The 17,490-nt window shown below is 40.9% G+C and overlaps 1 protein-coding gene across 6 annotated transcripts in view; it reads right to left on the bottom strand.

Annotated features, from left to right (window-relative positions):
• SNX31 (sorting nexin 31) overlaps positions 1-17,490 on the bottom strand; it is a 63,590-nt gene that overhangs the window by 2,918 nt on the left and 43,182 nt on the right. For 4 of the 6 annotated variants that reach the window (XM_024756526.1, XM_024756530.1, XM_024756528.1 and 1 more), the window contains 4 exons: positions 14,662-14,865; positions 9,511-9,624; positions 6,141-6,218; positions 571-627 (listed from right to left, as the gene is read on the bottom strand). In XM_024756526.1, coding sequence (XP_024612294.1) covers positions 571-627; positions 6,141-6,218; positions 9,511-9,624; positions 14,662-14,865 — 453 coding nt within the window. The remainder of the gene's footprint in view (positions 1-570; positions 628-6,140; positions 6,219-9,510; positions 9,625-14,661; positions 14,866-17,490) is intronic. The other 2 variants (XM_024756527.1, XM_024756529.1) reach the window with 2 other exon arrangements.

Here is a 17,490-nt window from a genome sequence, read left to right as displayed (position 1 = left end):
CTACCATTGATAACTGTACAGCCTGGAGCAAGTCACCTAACTCTCTGTGACCCAATTTCCTCAGCTGATTTACAGGATCGTGGTAAGGATAAATGCGTTAATCCACAGAAAAGTGCTTCGAACAGTGCCTGGCAATGAGTGTCTATTAATGCTTTCTATTATGATATTTACTGTTATTGCTATCTGCACAGCAGACCTAAATGCTTGAAAAAGTAGTTTATAAACTTAAAAGTTCTTTTACACAGAGTTCACCACAGAAAGTCGATGAAACTAAAATATACCAACTAGAAAGAGGATTTTTAAAAAATGTATGGAGTGTGGAAGAAAATTACTGAAGAATTTTGTATGCTTCTTGGAAGTTTTCTATATATAAATTCAGGAAAGTCCTCGCCCAACTGGGTGCCACGGTAAAAAATACTGTTTCTATGATGGTTGTCCAACTGGACCAGCGTATATGGAGGAGCTTCTGTGAAAGACAATTCTGGCTTAACTTTAAAAGTAGAATGACTGGTTACTTAAAGGGGAAAATCAGAATTATAATATATCCATTACATAATTTTACTCACAGACCTGGCTTTGTTGACTGTGGTGTTTTTTACTTTTGCCTTGTTCTGGAACTTCAATCTGCTGAACAGATTAGTGAAATGTCAGTCAGCACAGCCGGAGAAGCGAGCACACAAATAATCTATTTAACCAGCACATTTCTCCTTCCACAGTAATCCTCTTAATGGTCCCGAAGGCTGCCAGTCAGCAGGACACCTGCTCATCGTCTGCACAGGCCCCCTTCGTTTGCAAGTAGCTCAGCGTTGTGGAAATTGAGTCCCCAAAAGTGAAGTGAAGCTTAATGTTTAACATTGGTGGCTGCCTGTGGATTTTGTGATTTAACACAGCTTTTAAAAGGACTTCACACGAAATGAACTCCTAAATCCACAAATAAGCCACAGAGCTCCAATCCATATGTTGAACCAAAGCCAGATGGGGCTTTGATTAACCAAAAGGCATCATTAATCAAACCAAAGTTTAAAATACTTGAATATATCTCATGCACATAAGGTAAACTTAATATAACGGTCAGGGGCCCAGCAGAAAACAGATGGCCCACTCCTGGGGCAGCTGAGGGGAGTTTCTAAAAGGAACTGCCTAATGGAGGTGTGGGGAAGATTCAAGTGAACCAGTGACAGGGTGTGGGAGCCCTCAGAGGCTAGCAGTGAGGGGCTAGGGAGGGTGGGAGTAATTCTTACTGCTTCTAAGCCTGAAGGGGCGAGGGCAGCAGCTGGTACTGGAACCAGAGTGGCCGCTGCAGCAGGGAGGAGAGGTCACCTACAGGAGCTGTGGCCCTCAATAGAGGGCCGGGCCAACCCCAGAGACCCAGCTGGGACAGAGTTGGAGAAATAAATACCCCAGTCTCCATTTTCTCCCACTCTCCAACCTCACTGGGTTTCCCCCTGGGTGACACTGGTCAGTTGGAGGCTGGAGGTCAGAGGGCAAGTCCACAGCACACAAAGGTCAGTCTCCTAGCCAGGGTTTAGGGGAAAGTGCTCTTAGACTCTCCTTATAGAAAAAGAAAAGAACAGCTATTAAACAACTATGCATTATGTGCGTATCTCAACTTATCACTCTATAATCCTGAATGTTTCTGTACTAATTGCCTTTCTCCTTCAACAAATAAACTTCTTAACACTGGATTCTCAGTTTCTAGCCACTGTATGGTAAACACAGGCATTGGTAAATGACAGAATGAGGGGCTGTTTATTATTCATGAGACTGTAGAGTGGGACATTACAAAATAAGTGGGATAAATAACATGACACTGCAAAAGAACATTATCTTTTAACTTAATTTTGCCATAAAATACATTGCTTTGAAGGATACGTAGGACTTCCTTTAGGTTAATATTCTCAACAGAGGTAGTTATATAGTTGAAGCCTATTTCAATAGTTTCAAAAAATCATTATTAGGTCTTGGTAAATGAGAAATTAATGTTCTGATATCTTATGTGTTTCATTATTATTATTTCACGATATTACATTATAGTTTGTAAGTAGACTTGTGCGACGAAATACAGAAGTTGGGAGAAACCTCCCAGAATTGTTCTCTCTCCTAGTCTCCTTCCCCTCCCCCTCCCCACGTAGAAATGAAATAAAATACAACCCACTACAAATGTTAAGCAATTTCTGATATAATCTGTTTCCTTGACTTATTTCAATAGGCTTTATATATTTTATATACTGGGGTAATAAAGTTGGGGGGAAAAGGTAATCCTTTTTTCATAATGCAGTATTCCTGTACTCTCTCTCTCATCAACAGAATTTCTGTTAATAATATAACCCTTCATTCCTGCACAGTAACTTCCCCCTGGCTCTCTAAAACTTTGTCCTCCTGCTGTGCTCAGACCATTCTTGTGATGACTGTAATGTCAGTACATTTTCTGTTTTCTGAACTGGACCAGCTATGCAAAGGCTACCGTTCTTGGGACATCAGATAGCACTGCCCTTGGTGTTTCCCCTTCTCATCACATAGCAGAAGCACACTTCAAAGCACCCATCTCTGAATCCAGTGGCCTTTTACATAGTCTGATCTTGCTCCAAATGAAAGAGGAGTGGAGAGAGAAATATTTATGGCAATGGTAGTTGGGGAGGGGATGGGAGGTATGAGGCAAGCTGGAATCAGAATGCTACCTGTTCTTTGCCATTTTTCGGAAAACCAATTTAGAGATTCAGACCCACTGAAGATGGTAGAGCAGAAACGTCTCTGGTGACATCATGGAGTCACCATCCCAGCCCCAGACTGCCTACTTCTTTTAAATGAGAGAGAAACAAACTTTTATTTTCTCCAAGACACTTATTTTGTCTTGTTTTTTGTTACAGGAAGCCAAATCTACTCCTAACTAATAGACTTTATTTTCAAATAAAATAATCCTTTAATTCTGTCCTAGTTACAAGTAGCAAATATTAAAAAAAAATAAAATTTAGGTTTTTGTGTAGGAGCATAGCTCTAAGAAGAATGTTACACTTCTTTTTCCCTTTCTGGTTTTCAATTAATACTGTCTGAAGAATTTAACATGTTTTTTGTTGGGTGTTTACATTTTTCTTTAGTGCATTTTTTGACTTCAAATTTTAATGATCTCTTCATAAATGGTTCAAGTCTTACCTTTGAAAGCATTGCTTAAAGCTAACCAAGCTAATTAACTTTGTTAGCACTAAATTTCTTCTTTCACTCCTTCCTTCTTACCAGGATAAAACAGTACTATTTAATCTCCCTAGGGACCATCTGCTTTATTTATGGGGCTCATTTGGTTACAGTTTTCTTAATTTCTCTTTCCTTCCCCCGATTCTTCACAATTCTCAAAATCTTAGAATTTATTCTGCCTTGCAAATTATAGAATTTATTCTGCCTTGCAAATTAGAGACCTCTGTTTCTTAGTCCATACAAGCCTTCTATAAGCGATAGGTGTCAGTTCAGACGTTATGTGCTTACCTAGAAAATGAGTGAATGTCACAGTCAAACATTTATATGGCTACTTTAAGCTCCATAAAATGACTTTTTCTCATCAATTGTGCTTTGTGAGGAGGTCTAGAACTTAGTCGAAGTTCAAACAGCTGATCTGTCTGTTCTATTTCCCTTCCAGGGTCTGATTCCACCCAGGCGTTTTTACATGAAATTCCAGACTAAAATGTGGACTCTTCCTACAACATTCTCTTGAAATGTGGACTATTCCTACAACATCCAATTTTCAAGAGGAAGGGTCTTAACTTTTCTTTCTAAGAACCAAAATAAGGGAAGAAATAAAGAATTTGTGGAAATAAAACTTGAATATTTGGATAAAGCAGTACAAGTTTTATTGACTACCATGCTGATTTTGCTGTCAGCCACTGGGATAACTACAGATTTTAATTTGCGTGCAAATCTAAGGAATGTGGTAGCGTGCTTGTTTTTCTTTAAAACTTTAAATAGACTACTACCTTCTTGTATTATAGAGCAAACTCTTTTGCTATTCACTGTACAAGTATTTCCTACATCAAATAGCTTACACTTTACTGAACCACGTTTGAGAGTAGTTCTCCCTTTTAATGGGGCTACTTTAAATACTTTTCTCTCTCTGTCTCTCTGTATCCGTCTCTCTCTCTCCCTACATATATATACACACACATATGTATAATGACATGATATATTTATGTTTATACATATTTATCATATATATATGTAAATTGGAGCCTAAGAGGATCCGTCCTGCCTAGGAGGTTAGATTTTATTACTCTTTTAAAAAAAGCATCCTTGGGACTTCCCTCGTGGTACAGTGGTTAAGAATCCGCCTGCCAGTGCAGGGGACTCAGGTTCAATCCCTGGTCCAGGAAGATCGCACACACCGTGGAGCAACTAAGCCCGTGTGCCACAACTACTGATCTCTCCCTACATATATATACACACACATATGTATAATGACATGATATATTTATGTTTATACATATTTATCATATATATATGTAAATTGGAGCCTAAGAGGATCCGTCCTGCCTAGGAGGTTAGATTTTATTACTCTTTTAAAAAAAGCATCCTTGGGACTTCCCTCGTGGTACAGTGGTTAAGAATCCGCCTGCCAGTGCAGGGGACTCAGGTTCAATCCCTGGTCCAGGAAGATCGCACACACCGTGGAGCAACTAAGCCCGTGTGCCACAACTACTGAGCCTGTGCTCTAGAGCCCACAAGCCACAACTACTGAGTCCGCGCACTGCAACTACTGAAGCCTGTGCGCTCTAGGGCCTGCGTGCCACAACTACTGAGCCAGTGTGCTGCAACTAGTGAAGCTCGTGTGTCTACAGCCTGTGCTCTGCAATAAGAAAAGCCACCACAATGAGAAGCCCGCACACCACAATGAAGAGTAGCCCCCGTTAGCCGCAACTAGAGAAAGCCCATGCACAGCAACGAAGACCCAACACAGCAAAAAAAAAGACACGTGCTTAATCAAAAAATAAAAAAGCATCCTTGATTCTTTCATTGCTTGGATTTGCTACTTCCTAGTACATTTTGAAGCGTTCGAACACCAAGGGGCAGTGAATTTTATCTTCCCTGGGAAAATATTTTCAGTTCTAGAAGAGAAGTAAGTATAAAATGCAAGTTTTTTCTTAGAAAAAAGCTGCTAAGTCAAGTAAAGATCAATGTTAAATTAATGGTATTATCCACCCTTTTATAAAACACTAAAATTAAATGAAAACATTAGGGAAAGTTTTCAAATATTTTCCTTTCCCGTTGCAGAGCACAGGCTCCGGACGCGTAGGCTCAGTGGCCATGGCTCACGGGCCCAGCCGCTCCGCGGAATGTGGGATCTTCCCAGACCAGGGCACGAACCTGTGTCCCCTGCATCGTCAGGCGGACTCTCAACCACTGAGCCACCAGGGAGGCCCCTCTGTTGTATTTTTAAAGACCAGTGTACTATTCTGCAAGAGAATTATGTTTATAAATGTCAACCAAGCATTAGTATTTGTAATCATTTTTTATTTAAAACCAAACTGTACTATCTTATTTGGGACAAGCTTTTTAATGATGGTGACAAGGCAAGTAGAAAGTTTAAAATCTCAGGAACTCTCTTTATAGCACCAACACTTTCAGTGAGTAATTAGGCCTTTATTGAAGAGATGAAGACTAGAAAAACAAAGTAAATTTTACACTGAGGAAAAATTATAGCCTTGAGAACTTCTTTTACTCAATGGCTTCTCCAAACTGCTAAAGGCATTTTAATTTGGCCCAGTGGAAGTATTAAGAGGCTGTGAGTTCTTTCTAGAGACAAAACTGCAGAGCTTATGTAAGCTCATCGCTGCTGTGTTAAAGACCTCTTAAGATCCTGTCTTTATGATGTTGCTTTTGAGGTAAATCTGGAGTCTTCCGTTTGGGGGAAGGCAGAAATACAAGGATACAGAGTAGAGGATTAGAGAGTTCTCGGCCATCCAAGGACGACTTCTCCTTGGAAAACATGACTTGCATTCTGAAGACTGAGCTCCCAGAAGGCAGGGAAGCTCACTTCTGGGCAGTTGGGTTCTTCCCTTGAGGACCAGACTTGCTGGCCCAGGGAATTCATCAGTGTAGTTTAGTGTCAGCTGATGGTGGAAATAAAGTGAAACATATACACAGATAAGAGCACTTACCATTTCTGGATTCTCTGCAGCTAGCTTTACCATCTTTTCTGAGATCATCTTTTTCAAGCAGCTACTCAGCAAAAAAGCCTAAGAAACCCAGAAATAAAGAACTCTCTCAGTTGAAGAGATCCTCATTCTCTTCCTTCCCTCTTCATACAGCAAAGCAGATTTTGTGCTCTGCCCTACAACAGTATGCTTTTAAGAATTTAGAGTTCTTCTTTAACTTTCATTAATTTTCATAAGATATAATTAGCAAATAACCATAAATTTTCTCAATTATGTGGATATATTTGCAGTAATTTTTTAAAAGGTAGATTTAAAATGACCAGGATCTCATTATTAATCTTTTTCCCTTTCAAAATTCCCCCCTTACATCCCTTTTTTTCTGTTACTTTGTAAACAGCTCATGTCTTATGAGCAACAAATAATAAAAACTGCTTATAATTGCAATCAAATCAACTGATGATGGTCAATCTTATATATATATATACTTTTTTTGTTTGTTTTGTTTTTATAAATTTATTTATTTATCTATTTTTGGCTGCATTGGGTCTCTGTTGCTGCATGCGGGCCCTCTCTAGTCGAGGTGAGCGGGGGCCACTCTTCGTTGCGGTGTGCGGGCCTCTCACCATGGCGGCCTCTCTCACTGTGGAGCACGGGATCTAGGCACACAGGCTCAGTAGTTGTGGCGCACAGGCCCAGCCGCTCCGCGGCATGTGGGATCCTCCCGGATCAGGGCTCGAACCCGCATTCCCCGCGTTGGCATGTGGACTCTCAACCACTGCGCCACCAGGGAAGCCCTCAATCTTATATTTAACTGTGTGCATAATGACTGAGAGACCTATTATTAGGCATACATACTAACCTGTTTGAAAGAATACATTAGTACCTTATGGCTTTTACTGAACTAAAGACAAAATTAGCTGTTTTTCTTCATTTTTAAATTTTCTGGTATTTTTAATCATTCACTGTCAAGACTGTCAGTTGCCGACAACATCACCTGTAGCTTATTGATGGTTCATCACTGTTAGTGCCAAGACACATGTGTCATCCATCTTGCTGCACAAAAGCCAGGGCTTCCTTTTTCCAGGAACTTCACCCCATGTGCCAAATTTAAGGTTCCCTGTGATTTTCCCATTTGCTCCTTTCCCACAAATCCTTTTTTTCCCCTCTTTTTTCTGCTCTCAACTCTTGGCTTATTCTTTTCTTATTCAGCCCGACTGAGGTTTGAGACAACCGAAGCTCAAAGCTTGAGGCCATAGAACTTTAGTATAAATTTGTGCTCAAGGATGGTCACTGATCAGGGTGGCTGGGGACTGGGGGAATGATGGAGAGGAGGAGGGGGGAGAGGGAGAGAAAACTCAGCTGGGGGTGGTAGCCAATATACAAAACCCTTGGAGGACAGGACATAGAAAGCAGAATTAGAGGGCATCTGGGTTACACAGAGGGAGCATTCCAAAGTTTTCCAGGACTGTAGAGCATGATGGGTTGCATTTTCTTCAAGGGGAGAGAAAGGAGGGAAGGGAAAAGAAAGGGCTGCCACCAACAAGGAAAAGCGTCACAGATGTGGGGTTTATACACAGAAACAAAATTTGCCTTCCTGGTTTAGCTGAAAACTAACCCTGTTTATCTGTGCATATATGTAACCTACACAAAACCAGGGTATGAAATAGTTAAACAACAAACTGAGCTGATGCAGCTAGGAAGGGTGTTTAGTGGTGTCTCACAGGGTGGGGACTGATTCCATACTCCTATACAAAGTTACAGAGATATGTAGGTTAGGATTCTGCTATAAGCCAGGTAAGGTTTATTAAATATGAAGGGACTGAGCTTCCGTTTAAAGGGCTCGGGAACGATTTGGACCCCAGCCCTCTTTTGTATTTGCAAGGCACACAAGCCACATTTCTGTCTTTTGCAGAAGTAGCCCTTGGGTGCATATCAAAAAAACCCACACTCCAAAGGAAATAAGACCTTACCAGGAATCCTTTAAAAGAGTGTTTATTGCACGTCTCTATAGTGGCTTAAACTCATTTGCCTCGGACTAGATTAAAAGACCATAATAAAATTTAACTACTGCACCTAACATTCTAGCGGAAGGGCGTGGTTTCACTGCCAAAATCTCTCTGTGTCTCTCCAAGTGACTGCAGATCTTGCCTCGGCAAACCATCCTATTATTTCCCTAAGAATATTTTCTATTTCAGGTGAACCTGGGGAGACATTTCTTTAACCTAGGATGTTGGTTTAGTACTTTGTGTTTTTCAGAGGACATTGGTATCTATTATCTCCTGATCAGCACTGTACCAGTAGGGAGTTGAAAGGGAGCTTTGTGCCTGAGACCAGAATGCTCCATGAACACAGAAGTGAGTATGATTGCCAGGGACTCAACTTGAATATAATGTTGGTGCAAAGATTACTTTGATATTTTGGTTTCATTTTAGAACTTTTGTAATTTTGACTCCAAATTGAAATAGTTTATCTCGGTAAAAAGAATTTTCAATTGGATTTGGCATTTAGAAAATTAGATTTTTTAATGGATTTTTTATTTCAATTATTTCAAATTTACTTCAAATTTAATTACTGCTACCCAACAGCCATTGTTCCTTCTTCCCTCGTAACAGAACACTGATTTTGGAAGTACCCAGCTCTAGGCAGTGATGCTTATTCTAAACTGATCATGAATCCAGTTCCTCTATGCTAAATGCTTGATTCCCAGACTCCCTTGCAGCTAGGAGTGCTCATGTGACCCAGTTCCAGCCAATGAGACAAAATGGAAAGTCTACTGGGGGGCTTCTGGGGTAAGGCTTTTGCTTTCCAGATAAAAGGGATAGCTTTTATCTACTTGGAAAATGCCAAAAGAATTATAGAGATGTCAATCATTTGCCTCCAGTATTCTTATTAAATGAGATGACAAATATCTGTATTGTCTAAGCCATGGGTTGGCAAACAAATCTAGCCACCCCACCTCTATTTATAAATAAAGTTTTATTGAAACACCCATTCATTCATGTACTGTCTGTGGCTGCTTCTGTGTTACAATAGAGTTGAGTAGTTGCAGCAGAGACCATATGACCCTCAAAACCTAAAATATTTACCAACTGGTTCTTTGAGAAAAAGTTTAATGACCCGTGGTCTAAGTCACTGTTAGTCAAGTCTTCTGTTACTTGGTAACTAAATTCATTTCTAACTGATATTGAAGCTTTGGTGACTAGTAAAATAAAATAAAATAAAACCAAACAAAATAAATGACATTACAGGCTCAAAGGAGCACGTGTAGCATACTCTAGTACTCTGCTCCAGTTGGGTTAGGGCTTTGTCCACCCCAGAGTGCAAGAGAGCATTTTAGCACAGAAGGTTTTCCTCCTCTGCCCTAAGAACTTACCTGTTTGGTGTAAATAACAAACCACTGCCAGTGACTCTCTTCACTATACTGAAACCTGAGCTCTAAGTTCTGGTTGAGAGTTTGCTGGGGCCCATCTGTATCCAGCAGAGTCCCCTACAAAGGAAAAGATATTATTTGATATTCAGTAGGAATATAAGTGGCTATTATGTGCTGGGCAAAATATCAAAACAAGTGAGACTATTCCTATTCTCAAGAAACTATAAATTCAATCTATTTGGGAGCCATTAAAGCAAATCATCATAGTGTGATATAATAAGTATCAATATTATAAGGGAAATGAATACAGGTCTATGGAAGTAAATAGGATGGACACCTAATCCAGACTAGGATGTGGGGAAGGGGGCGGTGTTATTTGAGCAGAAGTAGAAATTATCCAAGTTTGTTGTATGTTCTTTTGGGGGGAAGGGGGGTGATGGTGACAAGTGGTTCCTGGTAGAAGAAAAAACAAGTGCAAATGCACTGAGGCCTGAGGGAACCTGGCACGCTGGAGTGTGGCTGAAGCACAGACTGCGAGGCATGGGGGGTGGTGAGAAAAGGGGCTTAGAGAAGCAGGGTAGGGCCAGATCCTGAAAGCCTGGAGAAAGCTCCTGTGGTTTTTGCTATACAGCATCTATCCCTTTCTCTTCTAGTACTGGAGTTTCAAATTCCCTCGCGAAAACTTTCCGTCTTCGCTGTGGCTCTCTAGGTAGGACTGTCAGGAAATGCTGCCTTCCTGGAGGGTGGCACGTGTATTGCGTGCTTTATGAATTATATCTCACTAAAACTGTTACAAAGGAAGAGAATGATGGTGTGTTGTTGGTGGAGGGATAGACACAAAGATCAGTGGAACAGAGCAGAGAATCCAGAAATATACCCACACAAATGTGCATAACTGATTTTTGACAAAGGTGCAAAAGCAGTCCAATTGAGAAAAGATAGCCTTTTCAACAAGTGGTGCTGGAGCAATTGGACTTCCATAGGCAAAAAAAGGGAACCATGTTCTAAATTTCACACCCTATATGCAAATTAACTCAAAATGGGTCATGGACTTAAATGTATAACCTATAACTATACAACTTTTAGGAAAAAAAAAAAAACCAACAAAAAAACCCGGGGAAAAATTCTTCAGGATTTAGGGTTTGGCAGAGATTTCTGACTTGACACCAGAAACACAATAAAAAAACAGATGAATTAGACTTCATCAAAATTAAAATTTTTTTTTTTTTTTTTTTTTGCGGTACGTGGGCCTCTCACTCTTGTGGCCTCTCCCGTTGCGGAGCACAGGCTCCAGACGCGCAGGGTCAGCGGCCATGGCTCACGGGTCCAGCCGCTCCGCGACATGTGGGATCTTCCCGGACCGGGGCACGAGCCCGTGTCCCCTGCATCGGCAGGCGGACTCTCAACCACTGCGCCACCAGGGAAGCCCAAAATTAAAATCTTTTGCTCTGCAAAAGGCCCTATTAAGAAAATGAAAAACTGCAAAGTGAAAGAAAATATTTGCAAACCGCATATCCAACAAAGGACTAGTATCTAGAATAAATTTAAGTACTCTCAAAACTCAACAGTAAACAAACAATCCAATTGGAAAATGGGTGAAAGATATGAAGACATTTCACCTAAGAAGATATACAGATGGCAAATAAGCACATGAAAGGATGTTCAACATCATTAGCCATGAGAGAAAAGCAAATCAAATCAAATCATTAAATACCATTAAACACTTATCAGGGTGGATAAAATAAAACATGGTGAAAATACCCAATTGCTGAGGAGGACACAGAGACTGGATTGCTCATACATCACTGGTGGGAATGTAAACTGGCACAGCCCCCTTGAAAACAGTTTAGCAGTTTCCTAAAAAATTAAATATGCAACTTCCACATGACCCAGCAATTGTACTCCTGGGCATTTATCCTAGAAAAATGAAGACCTGTGCTCAGACAAAAGCTTATACATGAATATTTATAGAAGCATTATTCATAATAGCTAAAAACTGGAAACGACCAGATAGCGGTTAAACAAATTTTAGCCATTCACTACCATGGAATACTGCTCAGCAACAAAAAGAAACAAACTACTGAAATACACAACAAGCTGAATGAATTTCCAAAGAATTGTGCTAAGTAAAGGAAATCCCAAAAAGCTACATAATGTTTGATTACATTCATGTAATATTATTTTATTTTTTAAGGTAATCAATTCCTTGCTTTTATTTATATTTTTACCTCCCTAAACACAGTCAATTCTTATTATTCACAGTAGTCGTGTTCTATAATGATACCATAAGCACTAAATTCGTGGGTACTGAAAAACAGCCCAAGGGGAAATAGAGGTTTAGGTTCCTGTGAACCTCTGGTCACAACATTTTCATCAACCGATCAATACCTAACCTTGTTTTATGTGTGTTTGTTTTTTCAGCTGAGGTATAATTGACATGCAAAACCTGCACATATTTAATGTATGTACACAATTTGAAGAGTTTGGACATATGCATATATACATGAAATCATCACCACAATCAAGTGATAAATATATCCATTACCTCCAAAAGTTTTATATAATATTCTTGAAAGGATACAATATGAAAATGTCAAATAGATTAGTGGTTGCAAGGGTTTAAGGAGGGATGGGGGTGGGAGAAAGTGGATGCAGCTATAAAAAGCCAACATGAGACATCCCTGTGATGATGGAAATGTCTTGACCCTTCATTGTATCAATGTCAATACCCTGGGTGGGGATGTCGTACTATAGTTTTGTAAGATGTAATAATTGGAGAAAAGTGGGTCAAGTGTAGGCAGAATCTCTGTACCATTTCTTTCAACTGCATGTGAATCTACAATTACGTCAAAAATAAAAGTTTACCTAAAAAATAGTTAACTGTTTAAAGCAAAAGTAATTATAACATAGCATGAGGCTTATATGTAGAAATAAAGTACAGCAACAAATACCACAAAGGACAGAAGGGACAAATAGAGGTACACTGTTGTAAGGTTTTTATCCTTTGTATGAAATAGTGTAATATTTGAAAGTAGACTGTAATAAGTTAAAGATATATGTTAAAATCTCTAGGGGCTTCCCTGGTGGCGCAGTGGTTGAGAGTCCGCCTGCCGATGCAGGGGACACGGGTTCGTGCCCTGGTCCGGGAAGATCCCACATTCCGCGGAGCGGCTGGGCCCATGAGCCATGGCCGCTGAGCCTGCGCGTCCAGAGCCTGTGCTTCGCAGCAGGAGAGGCCACAACGGTGAGAGGCCCGCGTAACGCAAAAAAAACCTCTTAAATCACCATAAATTTAAAAGGTATAGCTTAAAAAAAAAACCAATGGTGCAAATGAGTAGAATCATAAAATAGTCACTCAGTCAAAAGAAGGAAGGAAAAGATGGAAAAAACTGATAAAACCCAAAGAAATGGACAAATCTACAATTATAGTTGAAGATTTTAACACTCCTCACAATAACTGACAGAACAAGTAGAGAGAAATGTGTAAGGACAAATGTATAAATGCCAGCTTGACATAACTGGCATTTATAGACTATCTACCCAATAGTGGTAGCATATATTTACATTCTTTTCAAGGGCACATTGGACATTTCACGATAGACCAAACTTTGGGCTGCAAAACAAGTTCCCATAGTTTAAAAAGACTGAAATCATATGATATATTTTTTTCTGACCCCCAGAGGGAAAGAGTGGCGCAGAAAGAAGGGTTAGGAGGCTGTGGATTTCATCCAGGCAGGAAATGTTGAGACCAAGCTGTGAGGGCAGAGAGAAAGGGAGAGTTTTCAGGGAAAGCAGGGTCATAGAATAGATAGGTCTCTATATCAGCTGATATAAGGTGGGGGGAGGATAAATTAGGAATTTGGGATTAACAGATACACACTACTATATGTAAAATAAACAACAAGGACCTACTGTATAGCACAGGGAACTATATTCAATATCTTATAATAACCTATAATGGAATAGAATCTGAAAAAGAATATATACATATATATATGTGAAACTGTATCACTTTGCTGTACACCTGAAACATTGTGAATCAACTATACTTCGATAATTTTTTTTTTTAAAAAAACATGTAAGGTAAGAGAAAAGCCAGAGATTATTTCAAGATTGCTGGTTTGGCAATTAAGGAGTGGTGGTAGAGGTTCCCTTTATTAAGATAGGGAACACAGGAGGAAGAACCTTAGGACGGGCATGAGAGGGAAAAGATGAGTCTGGTTTGGGGAAAGGTTGAGTTTGAGGTGTCTATGAAACACTTGGTGAAGATGTCAAGAATGCAGTAGGAAATACTGGACTTTTAACCAGTCATCTGTAATTGATTTCAGGGAATATGTAGAGGAAAGATGCTAGAAATGGAACCCCAGGAATCACCAGCATTTCAGGAGTAGTCAGAGGGAGAGGCAGCCCACAAAATTAGGGCAGGAAGCAGGGGAAATTTTGAAAAGGAAGACGTGGTTGACAGTATCAAATGCCACAGACAGGCCTAGTACCAAGCCAGCTAAAAAATCCCTGTGGGTTTCATGGATTTAGCAACTGGGTATCATGGTTGCTCTAGTAGCATTCATCCTCTACTAGTTAACCTCCATTTCCTGTGTAAAGGGGATAATCCCTCTTAGCTCACTGGGTTATAAGAACTTAATTAAATAGCAGATGTGGCATTGCCCAGCACAGCACCTGGTACAAAGTAGGCACTCAATAAGTCTGATCAGAAGGGTTTCTCTTGGGAGGAGATGGCAAGGTAGGTATGATGCCAGGGATCCTTAAAAATAGCTCTGATGGGCAGCGCTCAGTTTCCAAGCACAGAGATCTTGTCGGTACTGAGAACGTATTGAGTGCCCAATAAATGGTACCTGTTATTGCTACTCGTTGTTATTACCTTAAACACCCTTCAAGCAGTAAAGAAGCCTGAAGGTGGAAGGTGGGAAGATGGTTGTCTCTACAGCAAGGGTGGGGAACTTGTACCAGATAATAGACAGGTTTTTACCACTAGGTGATGTTTACGGTGGCTTAGACGCCAGTCCACTCAAGGCACTGATTCGAATGGCAAATCTGTGTCCCCAATACCACTGTTGTCATCCGAGAACACTAGGATTTTAAAATCATGGGTGGAGGCTTTAAATCATGGGTAAGGCAAGCTGCCAAGATACTCACAAGGAAAGTGACCTGCCAGCACTTCACTCTGTTCATCTGGAAAATGACATCCCGGGTCCGGTTATCAGGCAGGGTTATGCAGCAGCTGATCTCATCATTGCCAACAGAAAGAACGGTCCCACAGCCGGGTTCTGGGTAGTCACAGGTACAGGGGTCCAGCTGCACGTATCCATAGTGCCACACTTCTTGGGATAGCTCCAAAAACTGCTCCAAAGTGGGGGTGGGGGATGGAGGAAGCAAAAGACTGCTTGAAGCAGATGAAAATCTCATGTCAGAAGCTACTACCGTTCTAATGCAACACATGGAATGGAGTCACAGTGAAAGCACCTTTTTCTTCCGGACGATACAAATGAAGACAATGCCCCTTGTGCTGACAATAAAGGCTGCCCACGTTCATGGTGTGTCCTGCCTCGTTGACCACTGTCTCCCTGCTCCTGTTACAGCGCTCAGACATAGTGGAAATAAAAATATTCGATGTGTGAATGAAGAAGGAAGAAGAGTAGAAGGAAATCGAATGAATAGTCCTTCTGGTTAAGTCAGAAGGACCACCCAGTGACAACCTGGCTCTCTCCCAATCTTTCCCTGAAGCAAGGTAACTTACACCTCCCTTTCAAGGACTACGTGAGTGCTCTCTGATAAAGGGAAACCTGCCGAGACATATGCGGTGAGGGACAGCTGACTCTTGTTACTAGGTGGCAGAGGATCCCAGGCTACTGTCCCTCCCGGCCACATGTTGGACCAGCTCATTGTGCTGAAGCCCATGCATTCAGCTTAGGAGATGCGTTAAGCTGCCGGGCCTCCCTTTAGGTCAGTGGGCAACAACAGAAATGACAGGTTGTAAGTAGATGCTACCTACCTGTGTGGGTGGGGACCAGGGCTGAGCAATCCTGCCACAGAGCATTTAGAATAGTTTCATGGCTTTTACTACAGAAGTTCTTTTTTATTATATGGTATAAATCTTTAATTTAATTAATTTAAATTAAAATAAATTTAATTTAGTTTATTCTTTGGTAACACTTAAAAAATTTGTAATAAACTCTTGGCTGCAATGCTCTAAAAGAGATGAACGTATTTGTTTAGTTAAAAGTTAAGCTCCATTTCTCAAGAAAGCTGTTGATGAATAAGTGCTTTGCTCAAAATGCTGGCTGGCATTTGCCATGCAAAGGAGGTGCACTGATATTACTGACTGTGTGAAAACCAGAGGACAGAAATCTAAAAGGATTATCTATTTGAAAATCAGTCTGTTTTTGTTTTTGGCTGTGGCACACAGCTTGCAGGATCTTAGTTCCCCAACCAGGGGCTGAACATGGGCCCCGGCAGTGAAAGCATAGAGTCCTACCCACTGGACCGCCACGGAATTCCTGAAAATTAGTTCTTTTAAGAAGTACTTTAAAGGGACTTCCCTGGCAGTCCAGTGGTTAAGACTCTGTGCTCCCAGTGCAGGGGGCACGGGTTTGATCTCTGGTCTGGGAACTAAGATCCTGCACGCTGCATGGCGTGGCCTAAAAAAAAAAAAAAAAATGGCTTAAAAAGATAATTTAACATGTGTAACTGCTGAAAGTATGGTTATGTATTTTCATTTAGATCAGGGTTTGGCAAACTTTTTTTTAAAATAAGTTTATTTATTTATTTATTTTTGGCTGCATGGGGTGTTCATTGCTGCACATAGGCTTTCTCTAGCTGTGGTGAGCGGGGGCTGCTCTTCATTGTGGTGCCAGCTTCTCATTGCAGTGGCTTCTCTTATTGTGGAGCATAGGCTCTAGGCGCCCGGGCTTCAGTAGCTGTGGCACGTGGGCTCAGTAGTTGTGGCTCACGGGCTCTAGAGCTCAGGCTCAGTAGTTGTGGCGCAGGGTTTAGCTGCTCGGCGGCATGCAGGGTCTTCTTGGACCAGGACTTGAACCCATGTCCCCAGAATTGGCAGGTGGATTCTTAACCACTGTGCCACCAGGGAAGCCCTGGTAAACTTTTCTGCAGAGCCACGTAGTAAATATCTTCAGTCGTGGGGGCATATGATCTCTAGCACAGCTACTAACCTCCTCCACTCTAGCACAAAGGCAGCCTTTGACGATACATGCATGAATGAGCGTGGCTGTGTGCCCGTGGACTTCATTTACACAAACAGTGGCCCATGGGCCATAGTTAGCCTCTCTCTGGTTTAGATCAAATGACTGCTCCTTTAGATTAATTTCACTCATTTTCAATTCCAAGTTTTCTTGTACATGTGCATAAAATTAAGCAATAGTTGTTAATGTGTTCACTCCATTAGCAGAACTTCACAAACACTTAAATAATGCTGGTTTTATAGCAGTATTCTCAGATGCTTCAAGAGAAAATCATTTGTTAACTTGAATAATGGTTCAATATTTTTTCAAATGAAAAAAAACCTCACACATACCCTGTCCCAAAACAGTATAGACGAGTCTGACAAACAAGACATATTTTAACAAAAGAAATGGCCTCTGCTTCATTGTATTATCTTTTTTTATTCTTTATATTTGGCCAACCACTAAAGCATTGATTTTGAACAAAATGCAAAGAAAATTTAGAGGACTAAATTCATACACTCAAAGTGAGGTTTTTAAAAGACCACTATCAAAATATTATGATAAAATCAGGTAAAACATTCAACATAGAAAATAAAATTTAGGGCTTCCCTGGTGACGCCGTGGTTAAGAATCCGCCTGCCAATGCAGGGGACACGGGTTCGAACCGTGGTCTGGGAAGATCCCACATGCCGCGGAGCAGCTAAGCCCGTGTGCCGCAACTACTGAGCCTGCACTCTAGAGCCCGTGGCCACAACTACTGAAGCCTGCCACAGAGCCTGTGCTC

The sequence above is a fragment of the Neophocaena asiaeorientalis genome, unplaced genomic scaffold (assembly GCF_003031525.2).
Source record: "Neophocaena asiaeorientalis asiaeorientalis breed wild unplaced genomic scaffold, Neophocaena_asiaeorientalis_V1.1 scaffold29, whole genome shotgun sequence".
NCBI classification, from domain to species: Eukaryota; Metazoa; Chordata; class Mammalia; order Artiodactyla; family Phocoenidae; genus Neophocaena; species Neophocaena asiaeorientalis.
This window is presented reverse-complemented; position numbering and strand designations above follow the sequence as displayed.